The sequence below is a fragment of the Haliotis rufescens genome, unplaced genomic scaffold (assembly GCF_023055435.1).
Source record: "Haliotis rufescens isolate VD_foot unplaced genomic scaffold, xgHalRufe1.0.p SCAF_17, whole genome shotgun sequence".
Classification (NCBI taxonomy): Eukaryota; Metazoa; Mollusca; class Gastropoda; order Lepetellida; family Haliotidae; genus Haliotis; species Haliotis rufescens.
Genome location: NW_025963857.1, coordinates 32,030,910 through 32,049,974, shown reverse-complemented (window position 1 = coordinate 32,049,974; position 19,065 = coordinate 32,030,910). Strand labels below are relative to the sequence as shown.

The window sequence follows — 19,065 nt, the reverse complement described above, 5'->3', positions numbered from 1 at the left end:
GACAAACCATTTAGCACTGGATAACGTATATCTTATGAATTATTACTTCTGAACTACTTCACTTTGGTCAGTGTTGAGTTACATATCCCAAAGGGAATCCTTTTCACAAGCTGTAATATGTGGGTGACAGCCATCAGTTGTGTCTTTGTCAAAAACAATAGTTCATTACATAATCACATGTATAGCCTAAACCAATTATCCCTTTGGCCAAGTTGCAACTTCATTATCTGTTCAGCTGCCATCTGCTTTCCATTACCAGAATGTATGTTTATATCAAATATGTTACTCTGTTATTCCGACAGCACCTGCTTGTACAACCTGTAGGTACAATTTAAAAATATTTTCTAAATGTTTCTAAAAAAACGATTTCAAGAGTTTAAACAATTACATAAAATGGTCCGTCTATGCCAAGTGTTATGAAATGTTTTCAAATGTTGTCACTCAAAAACAGTTTTGTCACTATCCTAGATATGCATGAACCGTGGTTGTATGGGCCACGTGCACTTTCACCAAGAACTACATGTATATATGTCAGCGAAACAGACAACCGAGTGGCAGGTTCCCTAACCGCCATTGTTAACCTTCCCCAGCTGAAACCTAAACACTTCGCTTGGAATAATTGTTTAGTCTATCATATTTGCACAGTAATATGCGTGTTACTATCACTGAGTAGAGCATATTAACCTTCCTAGCAAGTTAGTAAAACAAAGAGGATTATTGATGCTCGGTTTTCTCATCATCTACATCCTCAAAAAATTTACAGAAATCTCACCAATATACCTCCAATTGAGTTTACTCTGTTGTAATCTCAAATTGAATGCAGATCAGGTTTAACATGGTTCAGACCCTTTCTTGTTGTCAGTGGTATTTTCAACAATCCGCGTGTGAGAGCATTTGAACCTTCCTGACAGTTTAGCAGAGCAAAGAAAGGTATGAGATGTTTGATTATTTCATCCTCTATGTCATAAGCAATTTTACACCAATCTTACCTCACACATCCCAATTAAACACACACATCCCAAGTTGTGTTTAATGTGGTTGATGCATGTTAGTGTATCCTAATTGCGTAGATCGATGCTCATGATGTCAGGCACTGGATTGTCTGGTCCTGACTCGATTATTAAAAGACCGCTGTCACACAGCTGAAATATTGCTGAGTGCGGCGTTAAACAACAAACAAACAAACAGACAGATAAGACCTTACAGTCACTTACTCACTGTAATTGTCAACATCTTCATCTACCTGACTATGAAATTTGTAAAGGCATGTGCCATTTGCAGCAAATGTGAAATAGAAAAAAGTTGTTTGTTTGTGTACAATTTTTAAGAATACATATGGTGTATGATAGGTTTTCGCTTACTTACATTGGTCTTTGGGAATTCCACGAAAATAGCATGTACCTTTATTTTAATATTATCATTTTTATTTTCACAGAATGGTAACAGAGTAGAATGATGACTTGTGACAGATCATGCGATGTTGCGATGTTTTGATGAGGTTTGTCATGTGCCATGCATTCATGCTGACACCCCCAATCCCCCCACCCTACCAGCAAAGGCCAATAATTAAGCCAATTATCTCATATGGAAATCAGTTGATACATGACTTTTTTAATCCATGCAGTCGCATGAAGGTGCGTGTTGCTTCGCTTCTGGAATAATCTAGCCTTATTACGTGGCGAGACATTGTGAAAAGAAAGACACTTGCATTGCACTCATCTTATCTAGGCGTTCCGCGTGATGAAATAAGAGCCTAACCAATCCATTGTCCCAGAACCATGATCGGGCAACCTGCCTGTATGACTTGCACAACCGGTTATGTGAAACATAGCGGTATTCTAATCACTGTCACGAATGCATATTTGGGTTGATTTAAAATGAACAAAAGCTAAAGATGGAAGTTGATTTGTTTTTAAAAAATAGGCACGCTAAAGCTAACGAATTATTATATAGAACCAGAATTAATGGGAAACACGTCAGCAAATCTTACCAGTGTATGCTGCTGCACGTTGGCAAATGAGATTAATTCATCTGTATATTTTGCAATCAAAAGGTAGTTTGTACAACTTAGATGAACACATAATAATGTGAATGAGACCAGTATTCACTAACAGAGATACGGATCATATTGCATAAGTTATCACATTATTGCTTGATATGCATTATTTGACTTACAAAATACAATCACTGACACAATCAGATGCGCTGCTATTGAAACAGTATCATTGACCCCTTAACAGTGCACACAGAGCGCACGACATGTCAGGAAGTATATTCAGACAGTGTAATATTGGAAGGATTATCATACACACTTTTACTTTTTTTATTCACATATTTGTTAACTTTAATCCACAGTGTATCATCATTTAAAATTTCGATATTCGTGAGCCTTAATGATCAAATACGATTTCTCATTAGTGTTGTTAAACAGTTCGTAGATATAACAACATAATCATAAATCAACTGATATCCATGTATTAGCCTCGGAATAGTCTGCAGTTTAACGTGAAAAGAGTGTAATAAACTTGGCATTGTAGTGTATATATTCGACTGAGTAAAGAGTAAAATGTAGGCCACAGTCAAACGCGGAACGAAAGAGTCCGCGATCTATATGCAAAGATTTTGCATAGACTGACATAAGACGCTCTCTGCCATGTCTGAGCCTGACGTGTTTCTGAACGCTGACTGTCAAAAGTCCACGAACGTAAAGGATGATCGAGTAAGAACCAGAGAGGTATGGTCCAGGAAGAGAGAGTACATTCTGTCACTCCTTGGGTACTCAGTTGGCCTTGGCTCACTTTGGAGATTTCCCTATCTTTGTAACAGAAATGGTGGTGGTAAGTGTGACCGACTGATTTAACTTGTTGATCAGGGACAAAATGTTCCCAGGTTCGTTATTCTTTTCTTTTTTAAATATTTGTGTATTCAATTCAGTATATAATATTACAGAGTTACACATGGAGTAGCACGTCTTGTGGTATACCTTTTAGGTATAGGTTACATACATGGACAGCAAGTCAGCAAGTTTAAGTTGGCTACAGGTGTACAACAATGTTTACAAATGGTGAAACGGGCAGGCTACATTTGCCATGGTTATTAACTAAGTGTGAAGCACATGAGTGGAAATTGTTTATGTTAAAACAAATATATATAAAAAATAGAGACATATTAACTAGACAATTCATTTGGCAAATCTTTCCATTTTCTGTCAAACTGTCTTATTGTATTGTTTTCGTGTGCAATTGATTTCTCTATCCGAAAAATATCAATTAAAGTCTTCAGAAACTTTTCAAGTGACAATTTGTTTGTCTTAATACTTGATACATGTATATATTTTTTGCATGCCAGTATAATGTTATTTAACAGAATATTAGAGTTGTACCCAAGTAAAACAGAGCATTTTGTTAATGTAAATTGGTTTGAACATTTTGCATTCAGAAAACGCGCGATCTGTCAAAAGTCATTATTCTACTCTGTTACCATTCTGTGAAAATAAAAATGATAATATTAAAATAAAGGTACATGCTATTTTCGTGGAATTCCCAAAGACCAATGTAAGTGAGCTAAAACCTATCATACACCATATGTATTCTTGAAAATTAGCCCAAAACTCTTTAACATTCTTACAATCCCAATATGCATGAAGTAAGGATTCAGTATCAGTTTCACAAAAAGAGCACAGATCATCACCGAGAATTTTCATTTTAAACAATTCTTTCTTGGTGTAGATGATGCAATAAATAAATTTATATTGAAAATCAAGTAATTTAACATCTTTTGTACATTTTCTGTATCTGATAAATGATATATCTAAGCCGGGAATGGTACCCCTTTTTTCACAGACTGTTGGGAGATTTGCTGTAGTTATAGTCTTATCATAAAAATGTCTGGAGACTTTAGGCGCTACAAGTAAGTCCATCAAAGTTGTATTCAAATGTTGATTATATAAGATAATGTGATTATTTCTAATATTATCTTTCCAGGATGTTGGTATGTTTAATAGAACTTGGTAATAGTCAATAAGTGTGCCTTTAATTTGGTATTTTCTTTTAAGTTCACTAACGGGCAGTATATCATCTTCATTACAGAGGTCTTTAATAGTGTAAATTTCCTTTAAAAACCAATTTCTGATAATGAAATCGGTTTTTTTAAACTGACTGTTACACCAAAGAGGTTCTGATAGTACTTCTTCAATGTCTGTGGAGTTAGTTTTGTGTCTTCTATACAGTGTTTCCCAAGCAGACAAAACATCTCTCTAGTAAGGGTTAGCTAAGTGCATACAGTTTTCAAAATTGGCCCTAAGTAGGAATATGTTTTTGAGTGGAAAGATGCTAGGGTAATTACAGTTTTTGTTTTGGAGATGTTTTTTGAGAACTGACAGTTTTAGAGAAATTATAAAAGACTTTACCTCTATCATTCTCAGTCCGCCTTCAACATATTTTCTAATTAAAGATGTTAGTTTTATTTTGTCCCTATTGTCATTTCATATAAATCTGTACAATATTTTGTTTAGTTCATCAATAAATTCACCTGGAAGGTTTGAAAGAGAAGAAAACATATGTACTAAGGTTGATAGGGCCAAGGTTTTTACAACAGTAATTTTACCTATCAATGTTAAATTTCTTTTCCTCCGATTCCCTAAAATTTAGTCAATAATTTCAATTCTCTTCTTTGTATTGATTACCCACAGATTATTTAAGTTCGAGTCAAGCTTTATTCCCAATATTTCAAAGGCCCCACTGTGCCAGTCTAGTTTCAGATCATGACATAATTTGATGTCACTGCCTGTGATTGAGCCTGTTTTACATGCGTTTCCTTTTTTTAATTCTGACCCAAGTGATAACACTTATTTCGGATCATATTCATCTATCTTGTGTGCATATGTGCATGAAGACGTTTTTGACAACCGCAAATATCTTCACTCTGTTTATTTTGTATAATTAATGCTAATATATCTGAAGAAATCAATCTGTGTGTGTGAGCGAGAAAGAGTGAGAAAACATATTAATATTTACTCAGGCTAAAAGATGATGAACTCAAGGTAATAATTCCAAAAATATGTTAAGAAACGATTCACTTTTGTCGTAATGTGATCGGGTTCAGTATTCATTCATATGATGCTCATCCATTTCACAAAACAGCGTTTTCTTTGATATCACAAAATCCCCTGACCACATTTTTAGTATTTTGACTCACAGGTTAACGAGTTTATGTTGGCCCATAACAGAACATTAAATGCAACTGTGAGGTATTTTGCAAATATTAATATTGATTGTTTCAGGCTAATAGGACGCACATAGAGTAATAATACCAAACTATTTTAAACAAACTCTTTTCACAAAACTGCGGTGTCGTTTATATCACACAATCCCCTGAAAACGTATTTTTACCCATATGTTAACAAGTTTATGTTGGACCATAACTGTACATAAAATGCATATGTGATGTATTTTGCCAAAGCAATATTAATATTTTCTCGAGCGGAGAGGTGGTGAGATGAGGTGCAATGGGATTTAACGTTGCGTTCAAGATTATTGCACTTTCATAGCGACGTACATCACTCTGTGTGTGCGTCCGTGCGTGCGTGCGTGCGTGCGTGCGTGCGTGCATGCATGCATGCGTGCGTGCGTGTGTGTGTGTGTGCGCTTATACTAGTCCGGACTAATTTTATACCTTGAAATCCATATCACCCTTGAGGGATGCGCTAATCTTTTCAGTGCAACCACATGGTGGGGTTTCAAGGATGCTTGACGTAGCCTTATTGTACATTACACATCTCAGTGTCCATGTTGAGAGCATAAGTATTGTGAACTGAATATTTACATGTATGATACAGTGAAACCCCGTTAATCCGAAAGGCTTTGTTCCCGGAAGACAGGGTTTTCCGGGAAAGCGAGGTTAATAAGTGTTACTTTGAGACAAATGTCACTGTGTGACTCGACAGTTTGTGTACACAAAACGCTTGCAAAGATGGGCGAGGATAACTCCCCATATGTTTTCTCCATATCAAACTGCTGCACATTGTACATCTCCTATGGAGGAAACAGACATTTGACCATGAGGTTTTGGAAGAACACAAAAGAAAAAAATTGAATTTGACACATTTCAATACTGAAAAATAGAAACTGTTGGAATTGCTCTTCCACGTAAGTTGCCACAATATGCCAGTTTCTGGTCTCAACATTAATGTTAAACCCATAAAAATGCGCAAAAATGTTGATCATTACAGAATTATAATAATCTATGACTACATAGATTACTTTATACATACAACGAAAGCATATACTGTACGGTAATGTTCTTAGGTAATAGATTTATTGTATCATACTGTGAGAGTTTTTTTCAAAGAATAGTCTTCCAATCACAATATGATAAGTACTGTCTGTAGGGGATAAAGCGTCTGCCTGGTAAGCGGAAGCGTGTTAAAATCAAAAGACGTTAAAAGCTGTCACTTTTTGTTACCCTGCCTCGTGCTCGGCATTAAAGAGATAAAACAAGGACTGGTCGGCTCATAGTCAGTATACTGTGTCTGAGTGGGCTATCCATGTTATACTGCGACGTGATATCTCAGCGGGCTAACATTATAAAACCGGCATTAGTCCGGACTAATACAAGCCTTCATGCAGATCGACACACGCAAGCACGCACACAACCACACACACACACACATAGGTCGCTATATAAGTGCAGTTATCTTGAACTCGACGTTAAACCCCGTTTCACCTTAACTAATGGCAACTTCACAATATCATAAATAAAACCTTGATCACATTTACGTTCCCTGCTATGGCATTGTGCTATGAATGTGCACTTTCATACCTCGCGCTGGAAACTCTAACAAATGTAGTTCTGATTTTAGTACAATGCAAATTATGTCTCCAAAGCTCAATACATGTATTGTCATTAAAAACAGTTTCTCTTTCTATTTCCAAGGTGCGTTTCTTATTCCCTACTTTGCTGGGATTTTCACGTGTGCTGTTCCACTCTTCTTCCTCGAGGTTTCCATTGGCCAGTTCTCAAGCAGGAGTGCATCACATGTTTGGGCCATTTGTCCTTTGTTAAAAGGTTAGTCAAACACCTTTCTGCAGGAGCCATACAATTAATAAATGCCTTCGGACACGGATGGCCCAGTCATCCCAGGCGCGCCATACACAGTTGCGTCCCTGAGGCGTACCAGAATAGCTGATTCACACCGATTGAAATTCTTGGTTTGTCATCACCATGACAGCAGCTTGAATCTAAATGAATTTATTATGGTACATAATAACATGGTATCGGGCATATTAATGGATCAGGTAATTAAAAAAAATAATTCTTTGGGATTGGTCATTTATTTAGGGGGCGGTGTGTTTGGTCTCAGCACTGTATCATATTTTGCCGCCCCCTCCCCCTCTTCATTTTATGTAACATTTTGTTCATAACTATATATATTTATACACATGACGGGTTTATAAAAAAATAATTATGTTGAAATGTTGGCTGTGTCATTTGTGCATGACTGCGACCTTAACCTCACCATGTTCTTATCTCAAATTGTTGATGTTTCTTTAGAGAACATTTGCTGTTAGACCTGTTTAACAAAGTATTATCGATTACAAATTATGATACAGTTCGGTGCAGACCTGTCCATTATCGTTTTTATCTTAACTAGAAAATAATACATAATTATTTTATCTGTCATGAATATGATTTTGAGTGATACACGCCGTGTTGATAAGGTATTTAGTAAGACAACATATGTATATGAATCTTACAGTCAGCACTGATTTCCAACTCTCGATGTATATCTGTAATCGAGACTGAGACTGTTGATTTCAAGAACTTGTCTCAAAAACACGCAGCGATATAATTGAAAAACTGCTCAAACCAGCGTTAAGCCAACTCATTCACTCTCACTCACTCACTCTTTTTTCAGGAATTGGTATCTCCCAGGTTGCAGCTTCTTTTATTGGATCCCTGCCATATAATGTCATCATTGCCTGGTCCATATACTACTTATACCGGTCTTTCTGGTCAGTGTTGCCATGGACAACGTGTGACAACTGGTGGAACACGCCCCTCTGCGTCACTAAGCTTAGCAACAGTTCATCAATCACTGATGCCTACCTAAATAACAGCACGGAGGATCATCAGCTGCTCAACTCTGCATGGCGGAAGCCAAATGTAACGTTGACGGCTTCAGAGGAGTTTTGGCAGTAAGATAAGGGGTTTTAGTGACATTATATGTATGTTTACAAATATCTGAGCCAGATCTGTTCCATCTGACTGGCACTACTAGACATTTAAAGTCGTATAAATATTCAATATTTCTTAAGTTCATTAATACATTCCGAGCCATGTACATCCCCATCCCAAACCTTATTTCCATTCACAGCCCAACATTCCTAGCATATGGTTATCTCTCCCTCTTGAAACAGTGTTGGGCGTCCCTCGCTGAGGCGCAAAAGTAATTCACTCTGAACAAATCATCCGTAGTCCTCCTCTCGGTTTAGAATTGGTAATCAACAACCCTTGCGCGTGGTAATAGTCGAATAACGGGATATGGTTGTGAAGTCTCGATTTGGTTGATGTATGCCATCGTATCCCAATTGCGTAGATCAATGCTCATGGCTTCAATAAATAGAAAAAAGATGGCATGACTGAATAATTACAATTTCATCAAGTAGCTCTTGCGATATATCCAATGACGCAATGATCTGTCTTGATAAAGTAATACTGATTTGACAACACAACGCAGGTACAACACACTGAGAGTGTCAAGCGGTATTGACAATTTCGGAACAGTTCAGGTTCATCTCCTCCTCTGCATCCTTGTCTCTTGGGTCGTTGTGTTCCTTTGTCTGATGAACGGTGTAAAGTCTGTTGGAAAGGTAGGATACCAATATCATACGCTTCAGACCAAACAATTCTATTCTAGAAATACCTTTAAGAAAAGAAAAGACAAGGGTGTTCATAAGATGAGACAGAAAATACTGTCTGTCATCTTTCTATTTTGTGAACAGTTGTAAATTATCAATTATGTCCTGTTTATGGTTGGTCGACCAATGTTCATTCAACCGGTTAACCCTGTGATAACCAGGGTCAAATAAGAGCACCAATAAATCAAGCTTGTCAAGTGGTCAAGCTCTGTGACTCTGTTGCTTTTGTGTCATCATAACCCTACGATGCTAGACATTGATCATGTTTTCAACCACGATGTGCCTGGCCCGTTTCGATTATTTTCAGGCGGTGATATTGATCAAATTTCTATAAAACAGGTTGTGTACGTGACTGCCCTGCTTCCCTACGTTCTCCTGGCGGTGCTCCTGGTCAGATCGTGCATGATGCCGGGGGCTGGGGAGGGTATACTGTATTTCCTACGTCCAGACTTCTCTCGCCTGGGCAATGTGCAGGTTAGATGCTCAAGTATAATAAATAACAGAAGTTTCAGTGTAAATTGATTATCGGAAACAACCCCTCCGGATATATGAATATCAGCTGTTATGCTCATGTTACAAAAGAACATTAACATATTTTCTTTTTTCTTACTTCATCAAAAGGTTTGGCTCGAGGCTTTGCTACAAGGGTTTTATTCTATGAGTACAACATTCGGAGGCCTCATCACCATGAGCAGCTACAACAACTTCCACAACAACTGCTTCAGGTTGACTTGTCTTCCACAGGAGGACTATATAAGATACATAAGAAATTAGACATAAAGAAAATGCATGTATTGTGTCGATAATATAAAATTCACTTGAATGATAAGAGAACGATCATGATTAAATTTGAATCCGAAACATTATACGATTCTCAGCTGACCATTTGCCAGGTATGTCAACAAAAAATGCGTCTTATAGTAATTATCATCTGAAGAAATCAAAACATGTTATTCTAACGGATCTAACGCGTTGAATATGTCACAGATGTATAGGGTGTTTACTTCTGTGATTTACGTTCATTGATAGGCCAAGCATGAGGATATGACTGTAGCTTTTCCAGATATGATCTGCAATAATGTTTATCAATTTTTATTTCAGAGACGTAGTGTTAATTACTGTGATCGGTGAAGCCAGCAGTATTTTCTGTGGTCTTGTGGTCTTCTCTACACTGGGCTTCATGGCGCAACAGGCTCAGATACCTATATCAGAAGTTGTGTCATCTGGTAGTCATTGATATTATATTGATGTTACTTCGACGATGCCGATAACTGCTTATGATACTGATCACTGGATTGTCTGGTTCAGGTTTGATTTTTTTACAGGCCGCCGTCCCGTTGCATTGGTATTGATAGGGATCGCGTTTGGCTCCAACACTTTACGTTTTTATGAAAGGTTATGAGTGGCGGCTGTTACCGGATGAACAATACATGCGCATCCTTTTCACGAGCACCTTTATACAAGTGTCGTTACCATTGTGCCTTTCATGCCCTACAGAATCTGTTTCGTCAGATAATCGAGATAGATACTCTCTGACATTGACGTTTTGAATTTTGTAGGGTAGGTACATACGCGGTATAACTTAAGCTGTCTATTAGGTTAATATAAGACGTCAACGCAAGAGAATTAATCATTCTCGATTATCCGACGAAACAGATTCAATTGGTTACAAAGCAAAATAGTGGTGAACATTACAGGAACGAATCACTGAAAATCAGTGATTAACAATACCAACAACACTTCATACTACCTTGTATCGTTCTCTGCTATTTGGACAGAAGGGTTTTTTCTGTGGAATCATCGCACTTTATACAGATTGTGTTCTGTGGGCTGAGCCGAAACTCATACTTGTTGATCGCAATCTCAACATTGCCAATCCGCCCCTGATGTTTTATCATTACGCAACGTAAATTTCAGGCCTCTAAATATGGATGGAGCATAGCTTAGTAGCAAAAGCGTTGGTTCGTCACACCGAAAACCCAGTTCGATTCATAATGTGTATAATATTCCATCCACTTTGTCAGTAATTACTTTTACTAGGTTCTGGGCTAGGGTTCATCATATATCCAGAAGCAATTTCCCAACTACCGGTGTCACAGCTGTGGGCAGTGCTGTTCTTCATCATGCTGTTAACAATGGGAATAGATTCTGAGGTAAATATATACTTTAGATAACAATACATAAGCGTGTGCGTAGACCAGTAGTTGTTAACTTGAAATATATTTTATCAGTAGAACTTGCTTAACAAACTGTTGGTTTTGATCATGAATATTCAAAAGTTAATAGAGGCATCATCATAAATATTTGATTTTACTGGCCCTTTTCTCAGATACGTATATTTTCAGCATCTAAATGGTTAAACCATTTTCGTAGGAAAAGGTGCTGTAAAGAAAGTGTCTTCATTATGCCGTTTCACGCAGCACATGAGATGCATACAGTAAATCAGAATATTGCAACCAACTTAAGACCATGAGAATGTTAATTTGAAAATCAAACATATGACGTCTCACTTCCTAGATACACAAACATGATATTGTCAGCAGTCAGAACGGATGTCTTTGTGGTTACATTGTATCTCATTTGTAATGAAATAAGCAAAGGCAAAAGTAGTTGTGGTCACGATCTTGTATGACATACAGTATCTAGATCTGGAGTTTTAACTAACATATAGCCCTTATACTAGTATATATTTTCCTTTGAGATGTAAAGTGTTGTGCCGATAATTGGGCTTCCTTAAGATTGTTTCCAAAATGTTCAAAAAACACTTTGGTGTTCTTTGCACAAGATATATGTGTGGTGAAATGTGACAGTAAAAGAAAATAAATGTGAGGTGCGGCTTTCTAATTTACCTCAATATGCATTAAAACGGTACCATGCTGTGTTGGTCTGTTTTAACAAGAGGTGGTGTGTGCAAAGCCAGTAGATGACGCAATTTGCAAAGCAATCCTGTTCATATCATATTAGTATTAGAAGTCATTGTAAATAGTGACAGCATGTAATTTGGTATTTCGTTACAGTTTGGTCCCTTGGAAACGGTTATAGCGGGCATAATAGAAGCGTGCCCAAAATACCTTCAAAATCGGAGAATATATGTCACTGCTGGAGTGTGCCTATTCAGCTTTGGAGTTTCCATTCCCTATGCAACCGAAGTGAGGCACTTTGTATACAGATACCACACATCATAAGTTCGAAACCTCACGTGGAAGGTATTCCGCCATGGAATCTTGGGCCAACTTGGGTCAATCCACAAAACCTTGCGCCAACAGAGCAAATGGTTTCGCTGTGACAAGTCCCGTAAAATAAGCAGGGGTCTGTGACCTTTGGAAAGATTTCACAACATTTAACCATTACTTTTATGTCAGGCATAGAACTTATAAGTTAGCCATCGTCTATTACTGTAACACTTCCTATAGGTTATTGCTTTGTCACCATTTATAATAAATTAAACGTGATAAATTCAAAAATAGATCCGCATCATATCAGTGATATGTTTAGGGATGCATAGGATATTCCTTTTCCCAACATTTGCTACAATACAAGAGTGAGTGAGTGAGTGAGTATGGTTTTACGCCGCTTTTAGCAATTAATGGGCTTCACTATAATACAAGAGGTTATATTACCATGTACGTGTTGTTTGATCTATTTATAAGTTCTGATGCAAATGTTCTAACAACAAAAGTGCTGTTTTCAATATCTGTATGTGTTTTGCAGTTGACTTAATCGTTTCTATTCTATTCCTGATACTACTTTATTCATATGTGTGTATCATCCACAAGTCATCCCCGTTGTACATTCCGATGCATTCTTATATTCTTTTTGTCTTGAAATGATTTTTGATTGGGCATGAGTTTTAACTTCCTTCAAAAATACTGATCTCATTACAGGTCATTTGCAAGTATTGATTACAATTTATATATTTTTATTACAGGGTGGCGTCTACCTCTTTCAGCTATTAGATTGGTATGCATCCTCGTTCAACACACTGCTTATCGGTTGTCTGGAGTGTGTCGCCATTAATTGGTTCTATGGTAAGTCAGGCTTGAGGGTCCGATTTACCCAATATAGCAAATACTGAACACACATACAATGTTAAAATTAAACGGGACTGTCTTGTGTACTGCAATTTGATTGGTTGACAAACGTTGTTAAATGGAATTGTATCCTGGATAGTTTTTCGGTTGCAAATGAAATTTCCGGGAATCGTATACTCAATACCACCGGCTAATCTCCTTAGTATACTACAGTGTATTTTCTTACATGTGTATGTCATCATAACAAATTCCAGACTTTTTTGTGTTATTATGGGTCATACTAATCTGGAAACTGAAAGTACGTACATTCAGGAAGTATTGTTTATTGCAAATGACAGATAGATACATTCTACATTTTACTATGATTCCTATGATTCCAGTTTTACTATGTAATTGGTAATTGGTGTCCCATAGGTTCTGACAGATTTAGCAACGATGTTGAAATGATGACCGGAAGACGTTTCCCGATGGTACTGAAAGTCTTGTCTTCCTACCTCACCCCTGTCATTCTGTTTGTAAGTTCAACTTCACCACGCCACTTTGAAGTGGTGCTTTCTTCCAATAATGCTAACTATCGAACGTCTTTCTGGAGTGTTCGGCTCAAAGTTGTCATGTTTCTGGCACTGACCTGCATCTGTTCATTATTTTATCGTATAGTAGCTCAGTACAGGCAAATGTTAGTACTTATGATATTCGGTACCTGTGAAAGTAATGAAATAGACAGAAAAACAATTTTATTCAGTATTATGGCCATATGGCCTAAAGTACAATTGATACTAACTCATGATATGATGTCACGTGCATATACAGAAATTACATCTTCTTGAATCTGATAGAAAAAAACATGCTACTGAAAAGATAACATGTTTATTTTGCGAGCTGATAATATTGATCATCAACATTTCAGATTTATAGTCACTATTCAAGAAGGGGAGATATGTAGATCTTAACTTGGAGTACTTGTTACACTTTATTAGACATGGAATTCATCTTCAACTTCACCTCTGTCACAATTGGTACAAACACTGTTAACAGCATCAGTATCTTTCGATTTACGACACATATCTACATTAAAATTGTGTAATGAGATTCTAAATTTATGAAACGATCTTATTAAAGACCTGCCTGGTAAGACAGATTAATACATTTCCTGTTGAAGATGTGTCTTTAGTTTATTATAATTGCTAATATAATGCGAAAATGAAACAGTTTCGTTCCAGTTTTGTGCAAATATATCTTTCACTCGCTGCTTAAATATTCCGATAAATACTTAAATGTTCCAATATTCTGTGCAATCCACACAAAAGAAAAACCACATGTAAATAATAGATTTCTTATTTCAGACACCCAGTTTTGTTTACATTTATCATACAACTGCTTTAACCATATATAACATTAAAGCGGATGTCTACATTCTTCCATTCTTAGTAACCTTATCCAGTATTTAAGTACACTTACTTGGCTATGTACAAGCATATTGCAGCGTTCAGTTTCACCAAGAATTGCTTTATTTGAGGCATATTTACCAATACCCAAAAACGTTTGAAGTATGGGGTATGTACTTCTTCGATGGCAGCATAATATTTTGTTCCCCATATTTCCGAACCATATAGTAATGTTGGTGCAATTCTACAATCAAAAATATTGCATGCTGTTTAGCTGAATAGCAAGTTGTTTACATGCAACTGACCACATTAATTTAGAAGAAAACATGATACCATGATACCCAAATATTTATAGTAAGTTTCAACCTTAACCGAAGCATTTCCATAAGTCCACCATTTCTAAAGACCATTATGTTTGTTTTATTTAAATTTACCTCCAGTCCCCATTTCAAACAAAATGATTGTAGTGCATTTAATTGTATTTGTAAACCTCTAAATGCAAATGAAAACATTACAATATCATCAGCAAACAATAGCATCATAATATCAACAATATATTCATGGACCAATTTACCAAAATTCAATATTTTAAGTGTAGAATCAGTGTTATTTTCATGAGTGTCATTGAGGCAACGACCACCATCCTATTTGTCATACAATAAGCTGATGTAGACGTTGTTGATGGTGACGCAGCAGCAGGTACAGACGGCGATGATGTCTCAGTAGGATTGGGTGATGATCTTTTCTAGTTCCTGTGCTGTCCAACTTGTCTGATTTGTGTGTCGTCGTCTCCCAGAACAAAAACCGAACCATCATCTACCAGTTTATCGTAGCTCAAATAAGCAACTTTGTTCTCTTGTCTGGCTCTCATCATAAAGGTAAACAACTTTGATCGACCCCCCTCACTCTCTGGGTGAAGTCTTTTTGTAGTCTGATTGATTGTTGGCCAGGATCTTGATGTTGTTCCCCTGGGTGTTGTGGTCGGTGTGGGTTTGGGTTTGGTCGGAGATGGCTGATTTTGAGTCATTTCTTTTGTACTGAGGTCTTGTGTTCTTTTATTCTAATGGGTAGGGGTCTGGATTTTTCCCCTACATAGGAGTCGCCACAGTCACATTGTATGTGATATACGGCACCAGTTGGGTCTTGTTTCTTTGATGTAGGGGGCCTGCCGTCAGCACTGATGATGTTCTGGATTGTCCTGCCTCTCTGGAATACTGTATTAATGTTGGCGTGGTGTTTGAGCAGTCTGCGGATCTGGTGGCTGGCTGTTCCTATGTAGGGAAGACTGATGACAAACGGGGCTGTCTGTTGTCGTGGAGGCCGCTCTCTGGGGCTGAGGATGCTGTTGATTGTTTGTTCAACTAGGCTGGTAGGATAATTGTTGAAGTTAGTGAAGACAAGGCGGAGGTGGTTGAGTTCAGTTTAATATCTTGAAATCACATTTTTACTCTCCGTTGAATATGCTGTGTCAACATCATTCAAATGTTACGTGACTATCACTACAAGTACAAGTATCAGAAATACAGCCTCACGAATCGATATTGCTCGGATATTGAAGATCATGTGAGTCTTAATTTCGGGATATATCGAACCAGGCCCTCTGTTAACATTAATTTCTATCCCAAACATGTAGCATACAGTCAACAAGTACAGGGAGCACTCGTTTAACAGCATGGGCGGCCTTGTCATCTGGCCTTGTCATCTGGGTTTCACGATTCACTGTGCAGAGTTGCATACCTTTGTAGTACAAGAAACATTTTATCGTGGGTTCAAAACTCGGTCCGCCCTTATTATGTTTCTTTGTTTGTCAGCGCCATATCCGAACTGGTGGTCTCACCAAATTAGTAAATGTCACAGACATGCCTCATTTCGGGCTTTCATCTTACATCAAGCTGACACTTTGATATAACTGCCAATTGGCGTTAAACCCAACTCACTGACTCACTTTCACAGTTCTAATATTGCTCCCTCACAGGCGTCCTTGATATTTTCCCTGTTTCTCTATGACCCTCCACGCTATGGCGAGTACATCTACCCTGAATACGCAAAGGTGATTGGAATCTTAATGGCAATAGTGATGTCATTGCCAATACCTGTCATGTTGGTATACCAGTTTATCAAGAAGAAAGGAACATTTCTTGAGGTAAGTTTACACATCTAACGAGCCATGATATACGATATATGAATAAACATATACGTCACATTTATATTGCAAAATGGTCGTAAGTGGGCATTTCCATTGTTGTTTGTTCAGGGTTGCAACAATCAGGGCCCTAGTGAAGTGTTTTAGCGTTTTTTGATAGAAATGTGGGGAACATTTCCACATTTATTATATCTGTGATGAAAATGATGTCCGATACAATTATCTACCTTGACATGATTCTGTGTTTGTTCAGCTGAACACTTGACTTGTGTGACGGGTGCCACTGGTGGGGCAGGATACGCTCAGATATCATCACTAGTATTCATAAACACATTCTTATGGTATAGTCGGAAATTGACATTTGATATGATAATGGAAAGGGTCTGTCGCTTCTATTTATGAACAATGTGTCCTCAGATTGTTTGGATTAATTTATATACCTTTGAAAATGAGTTTCATGCATTTAACAGCGTCTCCGCCTTGCAAGCTCTCCGGCCACTGACTGGGGTCCTTCGCGGCCTGAAGACAAAGAACGATATCTTGAGGAGATGCACCAGCAACCAGAAAGTCTTATTATGCGACTATTACACTCGAAAAACAAACAACCTGCATGACGCACAAGACAACAAAAGAAAACAAATTTACTTATGACAATTCAAGTCATCTGAAAATTTTAATGGTTACAATATAAATGTAAATGTTAGCTTCTACTGGGACGTTTCAGCCACACCAGAGGCATGATTGTGTGCTTGGAAACCACCGACTTACCAATCATGATCCTGTAACCAAATGATTGCAGAAATAATATTGTCACGTTACAGGGAAACGTTACATTAGTTAAAGGTGTTGACTGGACGATAGCCCTGCATGATTGTGAAACAAAGCATCCTAATCCAAACAATCAACACAGTGATCAGTTGTTTATTTGAGAACGCATGACGTCGCTATTCTTTTCAATTAAGTTGACATGTTGTCAACTCTAACATCAGAAGTTTTATATTCAGCTTTCTAAAATGATTAATGAAAATGAGCAGTTATACTGATTAAATACTACTGATACTTGTAACCTGGATCGATTGATACAAAATGTGTTACCCGGATATATTTGTAGTACAACAAGAATTTCGTCTCCGCTGTTTATCCAGCACCTCACGCACGGATTCCATGCATTCATATTAAACACTTTTTTATATTCATGGCTTAATGTGTTTTATTAAGATCTGTGTCCTTCACATGTGTATTGTCTATACTCATTTGCAAAAGAATCTCACATCCAAAGGAGGGTCGCCATTGCCTGAGATGTGCTACTGATGCATCGTGTGTGCTGACACAGGTGTGTGGTGGGTTCCAACTGTTTGTCTGGCAGTAGGTGACCCGTGAAGATTCCGGGATAGAATAGGTCTTCAGCAACCCATACTTGCCGTAAAAGGCGACTATGCTTGTCGTAAAAGGCGACTAACGGACTCGGGTGGTCAGGCTCGCTGACTTGGTTGATACATGTCATCGATCCCCATTGCGTGGATCGATGCTAATGCTGTCAATCACTGGATTGTCTGGTCCAGACTCGATTATTTACAGACCGCCATCATATAGCTGGAATATTGCTGAGTGCGGCGTTAAACAACAAACCATCCAACCAAACCAACTGGCAGTAGGTAGGTGACGTTGACGCAGGTGAGAACGGGCGATAACCCTATCTTGACGTAACGACGTTACACGTGGGTTCTCGCTCCTTGGGCAATCCTGCGCACTGTTTGTCAATAAGACCGTAGATCGTAGTGGGGTGGACCTGTAGCTCGCTCGCTACTCGTGTTCCCGTCATACCAGCTTCAATCATATCCAGAAGCCAAATCCGGGCATGGTGCATTCCGTGTCAATCAAGGAACAGGCGTACGTTTGTCACGTAGTTTCACTATTAAGGGTTCCTTCAACACCCAAAAGTAAATGTTGCTCATTAAAAGCGTGCATGTTCTTGGCACGTTCTGTTGGTGTCTGTTTCATAGCTATGAAGAGTCAGTGTTCAGAGTTTGCATCCAAAGCGATAAGTGGAACTTTTCCAGACATGTTATTCTATCAACGTGTGTCTTTTGTTGGAACTGTTTTTTTAATATTGAGATCACAAGTTGCAACAAGAGATATACGTTTCTTTTGGAACTTAGTATATATTCATGGAAGAAGTGTCGCCATTCGTTGATTCGTCTTCATTTCATCAGATGCTCCGAGGATGTTAATAAAAAAAACAAGAGGAAATGTATATCAAGGTTTTAATGCGTTTCATGGATATGCGGTAATATGTACTAACTTTACATTTCCCTTTTTAAGAAGCCTTCTGTTATTTTTTTTTAAGTTCAGGTCGGGAAAGGCATATTTTGGATAGGCTGTTTCTCAGTCTTGTGACGATCGTTGTAAACTTTCTATAAAGAACACGTGATAAGATATAACAAATAAAAAGATGAACTAATGTACGAAAAAAAGGAAGGCACACGTCATACAACTGAAATATACGTCATCATTGTTGATAATTATGCTGACCTTAAATGAGACCGTTGACACATATGTTATGCAAATGTGGATGTTCATACATTTAT

General features: G+C 37.7%; 1 protein-coding gene across 1 annotated transcript; it reads left to right on the top strand.

Annotated features, from left to right (window-relative positions):
- The first annotated feature begins 2,595 nt into the window (after nt 1-2,595).
- Nucleotides 2,596-17,669, top strand: LOC124142546 (sodium- and chloride-dependent glycine transporter 2-like). The gene is made up of 13 exons (XM_046511092.2): nt 2,596-2,837; nt 6,934-7,065; nt 7,916-8,195; nt 8,738-8,870; nt 9,258-9,392; nt 9,540-9,643; nt 10,020-10,144; nt 10,959-11,071; nt 11,936-12,067; nt 12,847-12,946; nt 13,364-13,464; nt 16,310-16,477; nt 16,948-17,669. The coding sequence occupies exons 1-13, from the start codon at nt 2,654-2,656 to the stop codon at nt 17,089-17,091; spliced, it is 1,851 nt and encodes a 616-aa protein (XP_046367048.2). The 5' UTR covers nt 2,596-2,653; the 3' UTR covers nt 17,092-17,669.
- Nucleotides 17,670-19,065: the final 1,396 nt, after the last annotated feature.

Coding starts and splice junctions, on each gene's coding strand:
- LOC124142546 (XM_046511092.2), top strand. CDS start 2,654: ATGTCTGAGCCTGACGTGTTTCTGAACGCTGACTGTCAAAAGTCCACG. Junction 9,393..9,539: donor CTCGCCTGGGCAATGTGCAG/GTTAGATGCTCA, acceptor CTTCATCAAAAG/GTTTGGCTCGAGGCTTTGCT. Junction 12,947..13,363: donor CGCCATTAATTGGTTCTATG/GTAAGTCAGGCT, acceptor GGTGTCCCATAG/GTTCTGACAGATTTAGCAAC.